General features: G+C 60.8%; 1 protein-coding gene across 1 annotated transcript; it reads right to left on the bottom strand.

Moving 5' to 3' along the window:
• Window positions 1-399: 399 nt before the first annotated feature.
• STC2 (stanniocalcin 2) lies at window positions 400-11625 on the bottom strand. The gene is made up of 4 exons (XM_028528517.2): window positions 11055-11625; window positions 8803-8945; window positions 6105-6316; window positions 400-1241 (listed from the first exon to the last, which is right to left on the bottom strand). The coding sequence occupies exons 1-4, from the start codon at window positions 11206-11208 to the stop codon at window positions 827-829; spliced, it is 924 nt and encodes a 307-aa protein (XP_028384318.1). The 5' UTR covers window positions 11209-11625; the 3' UTR covers window positions 400-826.
• Window positions 11626-13692: the final 2067 nt, after the last annotated feature.

Here is a 13692-nt window from a genome sequence, read left to right on the forward strand (position 1 = left end):
ACACACACACACACACACACAATCAGCCCCCAAAGATGGGGCTGGGTTTTTTTGTTTGTTTGTTTTTCCTTCCAGCCAGTTTTAATGACCCAGTTGCTTTGTTTGAAAGCTGTTTATTTAGATGGCAGATATGTAGGTGTAACTGGATAAATAAAAAAGTGAAGTCGAGACTTGAAGCAGTGGTTAAAATACAAACACACAGGCACTCCCGCAGAGTGCCCCAGACAGGAGAATGGCTCAGAAGTTACACTCAGAACCCTCGCCCTCTCCCCTGCTCCCCCACCCCGCCCCAAGAAGCTCCGAACCTCTAGGTCCCATGCAAGAAACTGAATATCCACTTGGCACCAAGCACCCAAATTTCTACCCTTCTCTTCCTTCCGGGTAAGATTTTCGTGCCCATTCCGGCACCGGAACCGCCGCCCTCCCCCGAGACAGCACCAGAGGGGCGGAGCACCAAGTGCGTGGTCCAGCCCGGTGGCCTGCGGCCCCCTCCCCGGCCCACCGCCCCGCCCAGCAGAGGAAACCGCAGGCCACGCCCAGTGGCTCCACGGATGGAAAGAAGACAAAGCTACAGGGAACGCCCGTGGCGCGTTCACGGGAGGCGCAAGCGTGGACCCCATCGGGTCCAGCCAAGACCTCGCCGCCGTCGCCTGGAAAGTCTCCGCCTCACCTGTTCATTCCCCTAACATACACCGTCATCCAGTTCCCAACCCCCACCAAATTCCGCGTGCGACATCCCCCCTCTTTGATGGCAAGTGTCTTGGGATGTCCGTAGAGAAGAAAATGCACGGTGTGGAGGAACGACTTCCTGGCCAGGCCTCTGGCTTCACCTGCGGATGTCAGCATACTCGGAGGGCTCCTCCTCCCACTCGCTGCTGCCGGAAGTGCCCTGGGCCCCGCGGTCAGCCGCTCGGCCGTGGGCGTGCGCGTGGGCGCGGGCACTCGGCGCGCTCTTGCTGCCTCGCTCGCCCCTGGCACCGCGGCTGGTCTCCCTGCTGCCGGGCTCCGAGAGGTGGTGCCCGGCGTCCCGGTGGTGGGCCCTGGGAGGCTTGGCTCTCTCCGCCTGTGGCGGGCGCTCCGGGGGTGTGGTGGGCGGCCTCTGGGCGGCGGAGGTGCAGGAGCTCAAGATGGAGCACAGGCTGCCCCAGTTCTGCTCGCACTGAGCCTGCACACTGTGGGTGATGGCCTCCTTCACCTCCTCCCCACAGGTCAGCAGCAGGTTCACCAGGTCCACGTAGGGTCTGGGGAGGGAGAGCAAAGGGACAGAGAATGGCACCCGTCCGGCCTGGGCCGCACAGGGCTGTGACCAGAGCAGAGAAGACAGAGGGCATAAGCCTAGGGCTCACCTGGGGTTCGGGGTGGTGGGACGGCTCTCTGGAATTACCTCTAGCCTTTCCCCGTAGCCTACGCACTGCTGGTCGCAACCGCCATTTACCGGGCACCCGTTATGCGCCAGGCCCCACACCAGGCATCGGAGAGCGTTGGAGCCTTGGGGCAGAGCCCCCCACAAGGGGAAGGGCCAGTAACAGTTCACAGGGGGCTACGGTGGAGGAAGAGCCCCTGGGAAGGCAAGGTGGGTGGGCAGTGGTGCACATGGTGACAGGCAGGCCAGAGAGTCCTGGGCCCGTTTTGGGGTGGGCTGGAAGGTTTCAGTGGGCGTGGGGATGGGTCTTGGGGGCCAGAGGCGTGATAGTAATTAGGTGAGTGGTAAAGGGCCTTAAATACCAAACCGAGGAGTCTTTTCGGTATGAACGGGAGGAGCCCTGGCAGGTTCAGGACTTGGGGAGCCCCAGACTGTCCCCTCCCACGTGACGTCAGCAGGGCCCACGGGTTGGGTCACTCTTCCAGGTAAGCGAGGCTCTGCAGGAACCATTTCCCCCGTGTCGGTCTTGGCCCCTAGTTTGGGCTCGTGACTGAGAAGGATGGTTATGGAAGTTACTGGATGCGCTTCCCTATGCACCTGGACGAGTCTGGACCAGGAGGAGAGGGTGGGGCGGGGTGGGTGGGGGGGAGAGACTGCCTCCCTGGGACGTCATGTCCCATGGAGCGCTCCTCTGGGTCAGTAGTAGGGGTGGAGGAGCAGAGCTGGCTGGCTAGGCTCCTTCCCATGGGGGCTTCCCCAGAACCGGAGGTGAGGGCTGGCCTCGGGGGGCTGGTGTGTTTGGAATGAAAGCCAGCTGTCCCCAAAAGAGACACGCTCGGTTCTGCAGGGGACAGCTGGTTGCTCAGGCCATTCCAGTGGCCGCGGGTCTTTCTTCAGGGAAAGCGCAGGAGAGATGACCGCGTGAGGCCGGTCCTCCTCCTGGGGTGGGGAGCTGCGTGGCAAGCTGGGAATGGTGTGCTTGCCTTTTATATTTAAGGGCCCAGCTGGACAGAGGTCTCCCCAGCAGGAGGTGGCTCTCACGGCCCATAAACCATCCTCACACCTCACTGGCCCTTTCCCATGCCCCAGGTGGGCGTGGAAGGTTCCCTGCGGCTCACCAGCCCTCTGAAGCGGGCCCTGGGTCTCGAAGTTCCGGGGTCTTCCTGACCATGAGCATCGCGGCCATCAGCTTGGGCAGCAAAATCATTCTAGGCCCTGAGATCACTTACAGGGACCACGACTGTTTCCCCGTGTGAGCCTGGACCGCCTGGGCGGCTGCGTCGCATACAGCCCACTGACGCTTTTCCTTGCCAGGTGGCGGTGTTGCTAGGCAGGAAGGCAGATAGCGTTAAGGCCTGGGAAGCCGTTCACTGCCGTTTTTAGGAGTTAGTCCTCCAGTGGTCGTTGAGGGAACTGTCCTCGTTTTGTAGAGGCAAAGATGGGCTCAAGGTGGAGAGAAGGTGCCTTGTGGAAGCTTCTGGGCCTGGCCGGCCTTGGGCTGGGCTGGGAGTGGAGAGGGGGCCTGTTCTGATGCATCCGTCAGGCTGCCTTTGAAGGCCTCCTGGACACTGGTGGAGTCACAGTTTGTGTACCACTGATGGGCAGGGCGCCTGGCCTCTCTCCGGCAGGCCCCGAACAGTGACAAGGGGGCAAGGACAGTGCTGACACTCGTCTTCTTGGGCTGAGAGAAGAGGGCCTGGGGCAACCCGGGGAAAATGGTCTCTTCAAGCTAGTTCCCTTCCTTCCTGCTGCCTCAGGGAGTTCAAGTTCACGGAGTGTGTATCAGCTACGGCAGCACCTGGCTGTCCCTGGCACGGCCCTGGGGCTCCATGAGCCAATTGCAGGGGCTGAGAATCTGCCTGTTTTGGGGGGACACCAAACCAATGCTCCTCTTCAAGTGTCTTCCCCAGAGTAAGGGGAGGGGTCTCGGGAATGAGGCGCTGCCTCTTGCCTCCTGCACCCAGGTGGTCGGCCCGCCAGATGGCTCTCAACACCCAAGGTGGGCCTGAGGGGGCTGGGCTGGCCCATGGGCTCTTTGGCCCCTGGCACCCTGAGCTGTGTAAGGGCTGTGCTACTCCACGCTGAGGGGTCTGTGTTCACTGGGGCGGGGCGTGCGTTACCCCACGCTGAGCTCCGAGCTGGCGTAGCACCTCCTCAGGAGCAAGCCCAGCCCGTGTCTAATGACAAAGCCCAGCTCTCCCAGCTGGGTGTCAGCAAGGTGAAAGGATTTAAAAAAAAAAAGTGCTTGGAAGGGGACGTGCCTGGAGGCAGCCAGCACCCAGTGACAGGGTGTGCGGTGGCCAAGGCAGTTGATACGGAGACAGTGGGGCGGGAAGGGGTGAGGGGACCACTGTACCGAAAGTGACAGTGTTTGGGGTGGATTTGGATGGAGTTGAGGAGTGGGGGTGCCTATGATCTCTTCCTCTCTAAGGAGAAAAGCAAATTCAGTTCTCGTTTGCCTTGTCTGGGACCACTGCCACACATCCTGAAGTGGTCTTCTTGATTTGGGGGGGCCAGTGAGATCCTTTGTGCCAAAATCGGTTTAGTTGAAAAAGAAAAAACCCAAGAAACTCATGCAAGGTAATGCGCTGCATAGTCGTGGCTTCAGAAGGGGCAGCAGTGGGGGTTCGTGGGGGCTGGAGTTAGGGGGGACCCACTGCCTGGAGAGGCTGCCTCCGCAGGGGGCAAGGGCGCTTGGGTTCAGGGCGGTAAGTTTTCTTAAAGGAGGCCCAGGCTTCCTTCCGGGGCAGGCCGCCGGCACTTCCAGAGCGGGCTGGGTGGGGGGCTGCGTGTTTGTTCTAAGTGAGTCAAGGAGCCTTTGGGAGTTAAGGGCCCCAGGGCCCCGTGGGCCACGTTTCCGTGGAAGGGACACAGAGAGCCACGGTGCTTTGCTGCTTCTTAAACGCAGGGGTGGGGGCGGACTTTAGAACCTGCCATTTTCCGAAAGCGTTTCTCCCCAAAGACAGCCTTTGCAGCTCCAGAAATACACTAAGGACTTATAAACTGGGTCCCCACCGTCCATCCTTGAGGCCAATGTGCCATCTCTGATGGGGCGTGGGTTTCAGACAAATGACCTGCATGAGTTTCTCAGCCACGTGGGCATTTGTGTCTTCCAGGGGCACTTTGAAGGGACCTGCCCGGCACTGCCCCCGTGTAAAGGGAGACCCCAGGCCGCACGTGGGGACCCAAGAGCCTCTCTCGGGTCTAGAGGGGAGAGAGGGGGCCGCAGCAAGGAGGTCTGGGGTCTGTCCCTGACAGCTGGCTTCAGGTACATGCCTCATCTGCCCCCAGGGTGGAAAGGAGGAATCCAACCTCAGAGGGAAGTTTCCAGACTCGGCTTCACTTTTCCCTTTTCTGCTGGGGGGGGGGGGGTGTTGGCCATCCCTGTCGTGTGGTGTTGGTGGGAAAGAAAACTGGGGAAAATCCAGGGAAATTCCCTGGCCCTGGGCCTGGCCCACTCAAAAAATGCCTTTAGATCATTAGAGTTGTTACTGCCGATGCCGTTGCTGCTTTGTCTCTTTACAGGTATTTGGAAGAATAAAAAATATTTTAGCAAGCCTCAGTGTGACTCAGAGGGGAGAGCCACCTGTGGAGATCACGGTGAGCCTTCTAATTACGGGGCTCGCTGGGGGGTGGCAAGATACCGAGAGCTTCACGACCAAGTGGAAGGTGACAGCAGGTGGCTGTCCCCCATGCTCTAAGAGCTGTAGGTGGGTGGGGAGCAGCCCGTTGCGTGAGGGTAGCTGGGTGGGGGGCAGGTGCGAAGGAGCAAGAGCTCACAGCCGTGTGCTGATTTGGCCCAGTGAGTCACCGTGCAAAGGGGAATGGTGCCGTCGAGCTGACAATGACGTGGCCTGGGCTGCCTAGCTGGGACCTTGCCTTCTGTCCTGCTTCTCCGAAGAAGGAGCCACCGTACCCCTCGGGGACTATTGCTGGCGCATGTTAGAAGCAGAGGTGCGCCCAAGGTGTTGCCATTCTGCAAGATTTAGGATGCGCCCAATGGTGCGCTTTTTAAGGCGTGAGGCATCCTGGGCTTGTTACTGAACTGCAAGTCTTCAAAGAAATCGGGTCACATTTCCTTGCTTTGGCCTAAAGGTGGTGCATAGATGAGAGTTTTGGACACTTGTGCATTTTCTCTGGGAGGCTATTCATGGGCTAGAAGAGGTGAGTTGGACTTGCTAAGGGCGAGGAGGGCTTATGGAGACGGGAGACAAAGAAGCTTCTGGAGCCGACCTGCCTGACACGGGGCCTGGCTTTGCCTCTCACTGTCTGTGATCTGGACTCAGCGACTCACAGTTTTCTCATTGAAATGGAGACGGGAACGGGACCAGCACAGGGCTGGCGTGAGGATCAGGTGGGAAATTCCCAGAAGGCCCTCGGCCCCACGCCTGGCCCCCGGTAAATGCATGCCGGACAGATGCTATAGGCTCTTGGTGGTCTGTCGGGGCCCCTGCAGAGCTGTGGGGAACACTCAGAGAACGGTGGGGGGCCTTGGCCAAGGGGAAGACAAGGGCATTTCTGAATCCCACCCATTTCATGCTTAGGACAAAAGTTTCCTGTTTCTACTGCTCACGACTTTGAAACCGACGGTGAAAACTTCTTCCGCTTTCTCGGAAGGTCGGCAGGAAAGGCGCGCCCAGGGGAGCCAGGGCCGAGTTTAGACGTCAGGCACAGCCTCCCCCTGCACACAGGCCCGTGAACCTGAACCTGAACCCGAACCCGAACCCCGGGAGACACTCACTCGTGCAGAATCAGGTCCTTGAAGTGGATCATCTCGGCCATCACCCGCATGTTGTCCCGGGCGACCGCACACAGGTCGTGTTTGAGGTAGCACTCCCGCTGCAGCTGGAACACCATGTCCCTGATGGCCGGGCACTTGCGGCTTATGCAGCCGAACCGGTGCCGCAGGGAGTGGGCCTTGCACTTCAAGGTGTCTTTGATGAAGGACTTGCCCTGCGGACAGAGGACAGGGGAGGGAGCGAGGGGCAGGGGAGACGAGTCCTTGTCACATGCTCGGCCTCAGACCCTCCGGCCTCACACAGGAGCTTTCTGAGAGCTGAACCCTAAGGCCCCCCTGCTGACTGACGCCCTTGCAGGTGACACGTTGACGCTTCATCGGGAGGTGTGTCCAGAGTGACACCTCTGCCATGTGGCCAGAAGGACGCCCCACGGAGAAACCGACAGCTCTCCCTCCTGCCTCCCTGGTGGCTCAGCCGGCAACCCTCAGGCTGGGGCTTTCGTGGCCGCCTGTCCCCGAGACAGGCCGGGGCTGGCTGCCGGGTGGCAACTTTTCTGGAACACAAGGGACTTGGGCCAGACGTAAATCCAGAACCCCTCGGGGGTTCTCAGCAGGCCTCTTCCCCAAGTGGAAGGTGCCTGCTCCTCCAAGCCTTGTCCCTCCCCTTTTCCTCTGAGCCCACGGGTGCCGTCAAGATGGGCTGCTGATAGTGCCTGTCCCTTCCACCAGCACCCCCGGCCCACACCCGCGTCTCCCCCATCCTGGAAGGAGGAGCATTCTTCTCCTTTTGGAAAACCATTCGACTCCTTGAAACTGTTAGGATTACTGCCTCTAAAAGGCCCGCCTGGCACGCTGCCTGGCAGCATCTGGCCCGGCCGCCAGCCCCGCCCCCGAGTGGCGCGGGCAGCCAGGCATACATCTGGCCCACACTCCTCTTTCCTGGCAACCCCTCGAGATCCTTCTTATCCTAGAAAGGAGACAGCTGCTGGGGGTATGGAGGCGAGCTGGGCCGCCGGCTCCGTGACCAACCTTGGGCGCAGAGAGGCATTGTGGGAGACCCAGCAGGGATGCCGTGCCCCCATTACTATGGAAACGAGCTGGCCAGGAGAGGTCTCACCCTGTTTTTAGACTGGCCCAGGAAGAACGAAGTTGGGGAAGTGAAGGGGTGGAGGTCGGGGGTGGGAAGCCGGCCAGCACGTTTATTTCGGTTCTTTCCTTTAGAAGCGATCGGAATGTCTAGAAATGGTGTCCGGTTGGTCGCCGAGAACCACCTCCCGCCGGCCCCCTCCTCGCCTCTGCAGCGGGAGCCAAGTGGGACGGAAGGCAGGGTGTGCCGGCTTGTGGATCGGCCATGCGCTGGGAGATGACTCGTAAGGGATGTTTCTGACTTGAGAACACACTCCTCTTGGTGGGGCAGGAGAGGGACGACGAACTGATGTGAGGACTGGGGCAGTCCGCCCTGGGTGTTCCTCCCGACCTCCTGTGGGGTCGCCCTGAAATTCATGTCTTTCCTCCGGATTTCCTATTACGCTTCCTAATTCCCGTTCACCCAGAAGGGACGCTTTATTCGCTTTATTCGGGAGCCTCAAGGAGTTCAAACGTGTAACCTCTCTCTTCGTCGGTTTCTGTCTCCCTCCCCACCCCCCCCACCCCACATCCCGCCGCGTCCCTTCCCGGTTCCCAGGCACTGCTGTGTCAGGCTCTCTGCAGGATGCCAGGAGATGGTGGCTGGTGACATCCATAAACCACGCCCACCCCACGTGCCTCATCTGAATGTCGTCATCGCTCTCCAGTGATATGGGAGAGGACGGTTATGGGGGAGACTACTGGCAGTGGTGGTGGGGGGCTTCACGGAGCCTGGCTGGGTGGGGTGGTGGCCATGGGGGTGAGCCTCACACCATCTGACATGAGGACAGTCAGCACTGCCGCCAGGAGGTTGCTCGTGGGGTTCTCTCCCCGCCCCACGCTGCACCTGGGCTGTGCCCTGGGGACCCCGGGACCAGCAGAGCGGGGCAGGCCCTGGCTTCATGTACTGTACAGGGCAAAAGAAGAGTGTGGGCCTGCCGGACTCAGTCACGGCTTAGACTGTGCGGGTTGGGAGAGGAGGCTCTGGAGGCTCTGTGGCCGAGGAGGGAGAGAAGTCTGGTATTGCGGGTGTCTCCGTGTATCCGTGTTGCCTGCTCATACCCCGCCCCCCCCCGCCCCGCCCCAGAAGGTGAATTTCTCCCAACTCCGTGTCTCACTTCTTCTTGCCTACTAGGGGAGACTAGCTTTCGGAATGTCGAATGGGAGTCTCTGCCCCGCCCCGCTCCACCTCAGGTTCCTACGTGACGGGCCTGGCAGACCGGGCTCCGGGTGGCAGGGCCGCGTGCGCTGCCCTACAGGGCGTGTGTCGTGATCTCTGCGTCCTCAGCCTCGTGTCCTCAGGCCGTGGCTCAGCTGGGTCTGCAGCCCACCCCGCCTGTGTGGACACAGCTGGGGAGTGGAGAAGGATTTAGCCCAGCTCTGGTGACAGCGGGACTCCAGGGCCGAGGCAGGGGACGCTGGCCTCCTCCTCTGTGCCTAGGACGTGTCTTGTGCATGCTAACACACGCTCGGACGATCGCTAAGGAAACCCGTGCACGGGTCTCTCCAGCGAGCCGCCATTCAACCGTGCTGCGCTAGCCCCAAATACATTCTCCGAGTTCTCTGCGGTTGTTACCTGGGCGTCAAATTTTCCAGCGTTGTGCAGAAAAGTCATGCAGATCCCATGTAAGCCCCGGATTTCACAAGAGTTGTTCTCGAAACATTCAAACACGCCACACCCCACATCGCCGGCGTTGACCAGGCAGTGCTGGATTTCCGCTAGAATGAGAATGACGCACAAATACGTACACAATGTTCTCAGCCGTGCTGGGGAACGCGGAGAGGCTGGCTGAAATGAAGGTAGTGACCGGAGGAAAATTTAAGGGGTGGGGGAAAAAAAAGGTTAGAAGGACTATTTCAGGATCTAAAGAGCCGGAGGGGAAAGAAAATGTCGTCATTTCATCTACGTATGAAAAATAGCTGTCTGTGTAAATGTTTGTAAAAAAAAAAAATGAGCCAAACCCACGTTGCAAAAATCACAACCAGAAGTTAAGTCTGAGCACCTCATTTTTTTTTTTTATCCTTCTCATCTTAGCGAAGTGTTGGTGGGAATCCTTAGCCTGGGAACAGAAGATAATTCAGCTTTCTTAAACCCATAGGCAAAAACAAGGTTTTAAATGATTAGCGTGCCCCTCCCTCCCACGGGCCGTCAATGAAATATGCTCTTTTCTACTTGGAGCTCGAAGCTGCTGCTGCTGCTGCTACGAACTCACAGCCATTTCCTTCCTGACCCCCAAACGAGAGCGTCCAAAAAGCAGTTTCAATTCAGCTTTTATGATTCAACACCTAAAAATCACAACAAAATTCCTATGAAGGCAGCGCCTCCAAACCGCCCGCCTTAACAGTGCCAGGCTAGGGGAACTGGCTCCCCAGCAGGCTGCGGACGGAGCCAGGCGGATGGGCTCAACCTCCAGAAAGCAGCCTTCGAGGTCAGAAGCTCCTTTTAAACAGAGAGCCGGTGTGAGATGGCACTTAATCCCGCAGAATTCCCGAGGCCGGGAGTGTGCTGCCCTCCTTGGAGGAGTGTGGCCCTGGTGCCTCGGTCGTTAAGGACCCACCGAGGGAGTTAACTGTTAACTGCCAGGCTGCCCTGTGCAAAGCCTTTCTTCCTTCCTCCCCCCCCCACCCCCGCCCCCCACCCAATCCCCTGACTTAAACCGGCCCCCAAATTACATCAGAAAAGTATCTTTGGGAAGCAGGGCAGGTTAGGAGATAACCCACATTCAACTCGAAGCTACCGAGAGGCTGCGGGGTGTGTATTTGTTGAGGGTCACCAGCCCCGAGAATTACGTTGCGTTCTCAGGGAAAGAGCTGGAGAGGGGGAAGGGCGGGCGAGGATCCTGGAAGCCGCGGCTGGGACCTGGGCGCGGGCACTCGCACAGGGAGGCGAGGGGCTCCGGTGTGATCCCACGCGTGGTCCCAGCGCGCTGGGCGGGAGCGCGCAGGGCCGTGATTCAACCCCCCGGGGAGCCCCTCGTGGACACTCGTGCATTTTTGCTGGTGCGGAGAGCGCACACTCCCTGCTGCCGGGCTCTCGGGTCCCCTAAAGGAAGGGGGAGCCGCCTGGAGCCGAGGAGCTGTGGGCAAGTTTGCTTTCTCTCCCCGGAGCTGGGAAAAGGGCCAGCCCCGCGCCCCGCATGCCTGGCTCTGCCGGTGAGCAGAGAGCCGCGGAGCAGTCGCGGGGCACAGTTGGGGCCGTGTCACCATTTCGTGGCTTGCTGACCTGCCCCAGAGCGGGGGACTGCGGCAGCACCGCGAAGGTAGCTTTGCGCCACCCCCACCCCCTGTCCGAAAGCAAGCGCCCCCACCCCCCCAGGGGGAAGTTCACCATGCAAGGTCTTGCCTACAAAGTTCTTGGTTGTTGGGCATCTTTTGAGGAGGGGGAGAAGCGGTCCTACCGCGGCCGGCGGGATGGGAAGAGAAGTGCTCCCGGTGCGGGGTGCAGCCCAGCTCCGCAGACCCTCCGTGTCTTCCGCGGGGCAGCCAGGATGGAGCAGGAAGCCTCGCACCGGACGGGGGAGCCCGGGGTCCGCACTGGCCTGGCCTCCCCAGGCGCTGCCTCATTTACCCTCGACCCCGGGGGAGGACAGCAACAAGTCCTTCCCGGGCTATTTCATCACCCAGCCAGCACGTGCGGATTCCGGGCGCACGGAGCGCAGCGCGGACCTCACCCAGCCTCACGGTCTCCTTTGCATGTCCCGCGCCACCCCAAGAGTTTGCACGGCCCTAGGTGGGCGCCCAGTTCCGGGCGAAGCGCCCAGGGAGCCCTGCATGGGTGCGCAGTGTTGTCTCCCTGCAGCTCCCCGCCACGGGGGCGCACGAGCTTACCTGTGTTCTGCAGGGACAGGCGGCCTTTCTGATGGGAGGAGCTCCTCTCTTGGGGACCCTCCGGCGGGTTGGTGGCGTCGGTCCCCCGCGTCGGGTCAAAGGTGGCCAGCACCAAAGCCAGGGTCATGAACTGACCCAGCCGCTCGGCACACATGGTTCTTGGTGTGAACCTCCGGGGCCGGAGACCTGGAATCTTTGTGCTCCCCTCCCTCTCTTCCTCTCCCTTCGCCGCTTCCCCTCCTCCTCTCACTCTTCCTCCTCGCTTGCCTTCTCCCTCCTCCTCGCGGCCGCGGCTGGGTAGAGGTTACCCAGCGCCCTCCCGTAGCTCTCCGGAGAGCATGTGACCGGGCTGCTAGCAGCACCGCGAGTGCCCGGCAGTGGCGGTGATGGTGCCTCAAATATCCCTGGAAGCTCTGGTGTCACTTGAATGAAGGAGTCGAGCAGGTGTTGTCCCGGCGGCTGGACCAATCCGAGACCCCGGCCCGTTTGACAACACGGTCAGGGGCGGGGCCTGCGCCTAACTACTACGCTGGGAAGCCGGGCTCCGCTGGGAGCGCCCCGCGAAGTTGCCGACCTGGCGGCGGCCAGCGGCGTGCGTGCGTGCGTGTGTGAGAGTGTGTGTGAGCGCGGCCGGAGGTGTGTGCGTGCGCGTGTGCGGGGGCTCCAGGGCAATGGCCGAACCGGTTTAAAACAAAAGCGAGTTGTAGTAGCTCCGGGTGCAGCTCAAGAAAGGCGAGAGGGATAAGTCCGCGCCGGGACTGCTTCCCCGGCCCCGGCTCGCATCACACCCACATGGGACCTGGGAAGTTTCCTCTCCCCACCGTCCGGAGCTCGGTGGGAGTCCCAGCTCCGAGACCTTGACACAGTGAAGGAGTTTCGTGGACACCGTGATGCTGAGAGCACACGGAACACACGTGGGGATCCCTGGCGTTGCGGCGCTTTGCATTAAAGAAACCCCCAAACTATTTAAGAGCAGAAGCACCAGATACGGGACTTGGCCCGAGCAACTGCCCCATCATCGTCCGCGCTTTCTTTTTGCTCCGCTGTCGTTGGCCGTGAAACATGTAGGGCGCCAGTTTCCACCCCCCGCCCCCTCCCCCATCCAGACCGATTTTGGCCCGGGCTGCAAGGATCCAGGTGACAGACTGGATCTGCATCATTGCCAGGCGGGCGGCAGGGAGGCCGGCAGCCCTGAGTCAGCCGCCACAGAGCGCCGCTTGCCCGGGAGGCTGGAGCTTGAAAGGCAACTTTCCGCGTCTCCAAACACCCTCTTCCATTCCCCCCAAGCGCTGCTTCCCGGTCCCACTCTGGGTTCCCTTTACCCTCCACTCATCCGACGAAAATGGTTAATGTCCCCCACCCCCACACGCCCCCCAAACCGAGGAAATTCTCCCCATCTCTTTTCTGTTCATGTTGGAGCTCCCTCTCCAAGCATGCCCGGGGCGGGATGCCTCCCCCCTCCCCGCCCCCTGCTTTCTCCTCCAGCGCGCAGAAGCTGGGAGAAAGTTGGGCACCGCTCAGAGCCGCTCTTCCCCCCGCTGTGTGTGTACGTGTGCACGCTCACGTCTCCCCGGCGCCCGGCCGGGGGCAGGAACTGCTCCGTGCACCGTCAGTCGGCTGGCGCAGCTCTGGGGGCTCACAGGGCTGGGGGAGGGCGCTGGCTCCACCCTCCAGCAGCAGGACAGGTGAGCCCCAGTACCAGCCCCTGGCTTCGGCCTCGGTGGTCATGCGCTGGGGAGGTTTCATCGCCAGCCGCCTGCGGACCCTCTGCCTGGGTCTCTGTGGGGGACATACTGGCAGCCTCCTAGGGGTCGCCATGTGACAAGGTTGGGGGGAGGGGTGCAGACATGTTTGGGCCAGGCCATCCTCTGGCCGCCTTTGGGCTTACGGGAGAGCTTCCCTCCCAGGGTCCTGCTGTGCTCAGGTGGGGGGCCAGGGGGGCCAGTGCTGACCACGGTGTCCCCGGCACCGTCAGCCTTGAATTGGGAGGAAGAAGAGGAGGGGGTGGGGAAGGCACCTCCCCAGTGGGCTTCCCCCGGGGTTGCAGCACTGGGAGCCGCTGTCTACCATCCCTACCCGACTTTTGGGGCCCCAATAAATGGTCACTTTGAAGGTCTGAGTCTGCAGCGGTGGCAAGGAACTGACCACTCATGCCCAGGATTCCAGCAGCAATGACTTCATGCAGCCTCAGGTCTTTTGTGGAAGCAGGTGGGGTCCAAACACACGAAAACAGGTGGCTCGCATTTCCCAGCCCGCCTTTGTCTGCACGGTGCACTTGGCTTCCTTGACTTGTTCGTGAAAACCCAACTGCAGTAAATCCTTGGAAGACGAAACCTACCAAACAAACAGCAGCGTTCTGGCCTCACACCAGCCCCACAAGCCCCGGAATTGCTTGGGTAGGCTTCCTTGTCGAGGAGCCTGTTTCGTAGGTGAGGACATGAGGCCACCTGGTTCTTGGAGCCGCGGAAATAGGAGAGGTCCAGCCTGAGGGAGCCAGGCCACCTTTGCTGCAGGCCGACACTCGGCTCTACTTGAAGGAAGGGGCTGAGGGCACCTGGGGCAGGGTCCTGCTTCCTCCTCGCCTTGGACTCTGTCCTGCCTTTGGCCGCCCTGAGGCCCCGGGGCTGCCCCCTGAGGG

This window comes from Phyllostomus discolor, chromosome 13, assembly GCF_004126475.2.
Source record: "Phyllostomus discolor isolate MPI-MPIP mPhyDis1 chromosome 13, mPhyDis1.pri.v3, whole genome shotgun sequence".
NCBI classification, from domain to species: Eukaryota; Metazoa; Chordata; class Mammalia; order Chiroptera; family Phyllostomidae; genus Phyllostomus; species Phyllostomus discolor.

Bases quoted from the DNA above. Each gene is read 5' to 3' on its own strand.
- STC2 (XM_028528517.2), bottom strand. From the start codon at position 11,208: ATGTGTGCCGAGCGGCTGGGTCAGTTCATGACCCTGGCTTTGGTGCTG. The intron at 8,946-11,054 runs GTAAGCTCGTGC...TTCTCATTCTAG, and splicing joins CCTGTCCCTGCAGAACACAG to CGGAAATCCAGCACTGCCTG. The intron at 1,242-6,104 runs GTGAGTGTCTCC...CTCCCTCCCCAG, and splicing joins AAGGACCTGATTCTGCACGA to ACCCTACGTGGACCTGGTGA.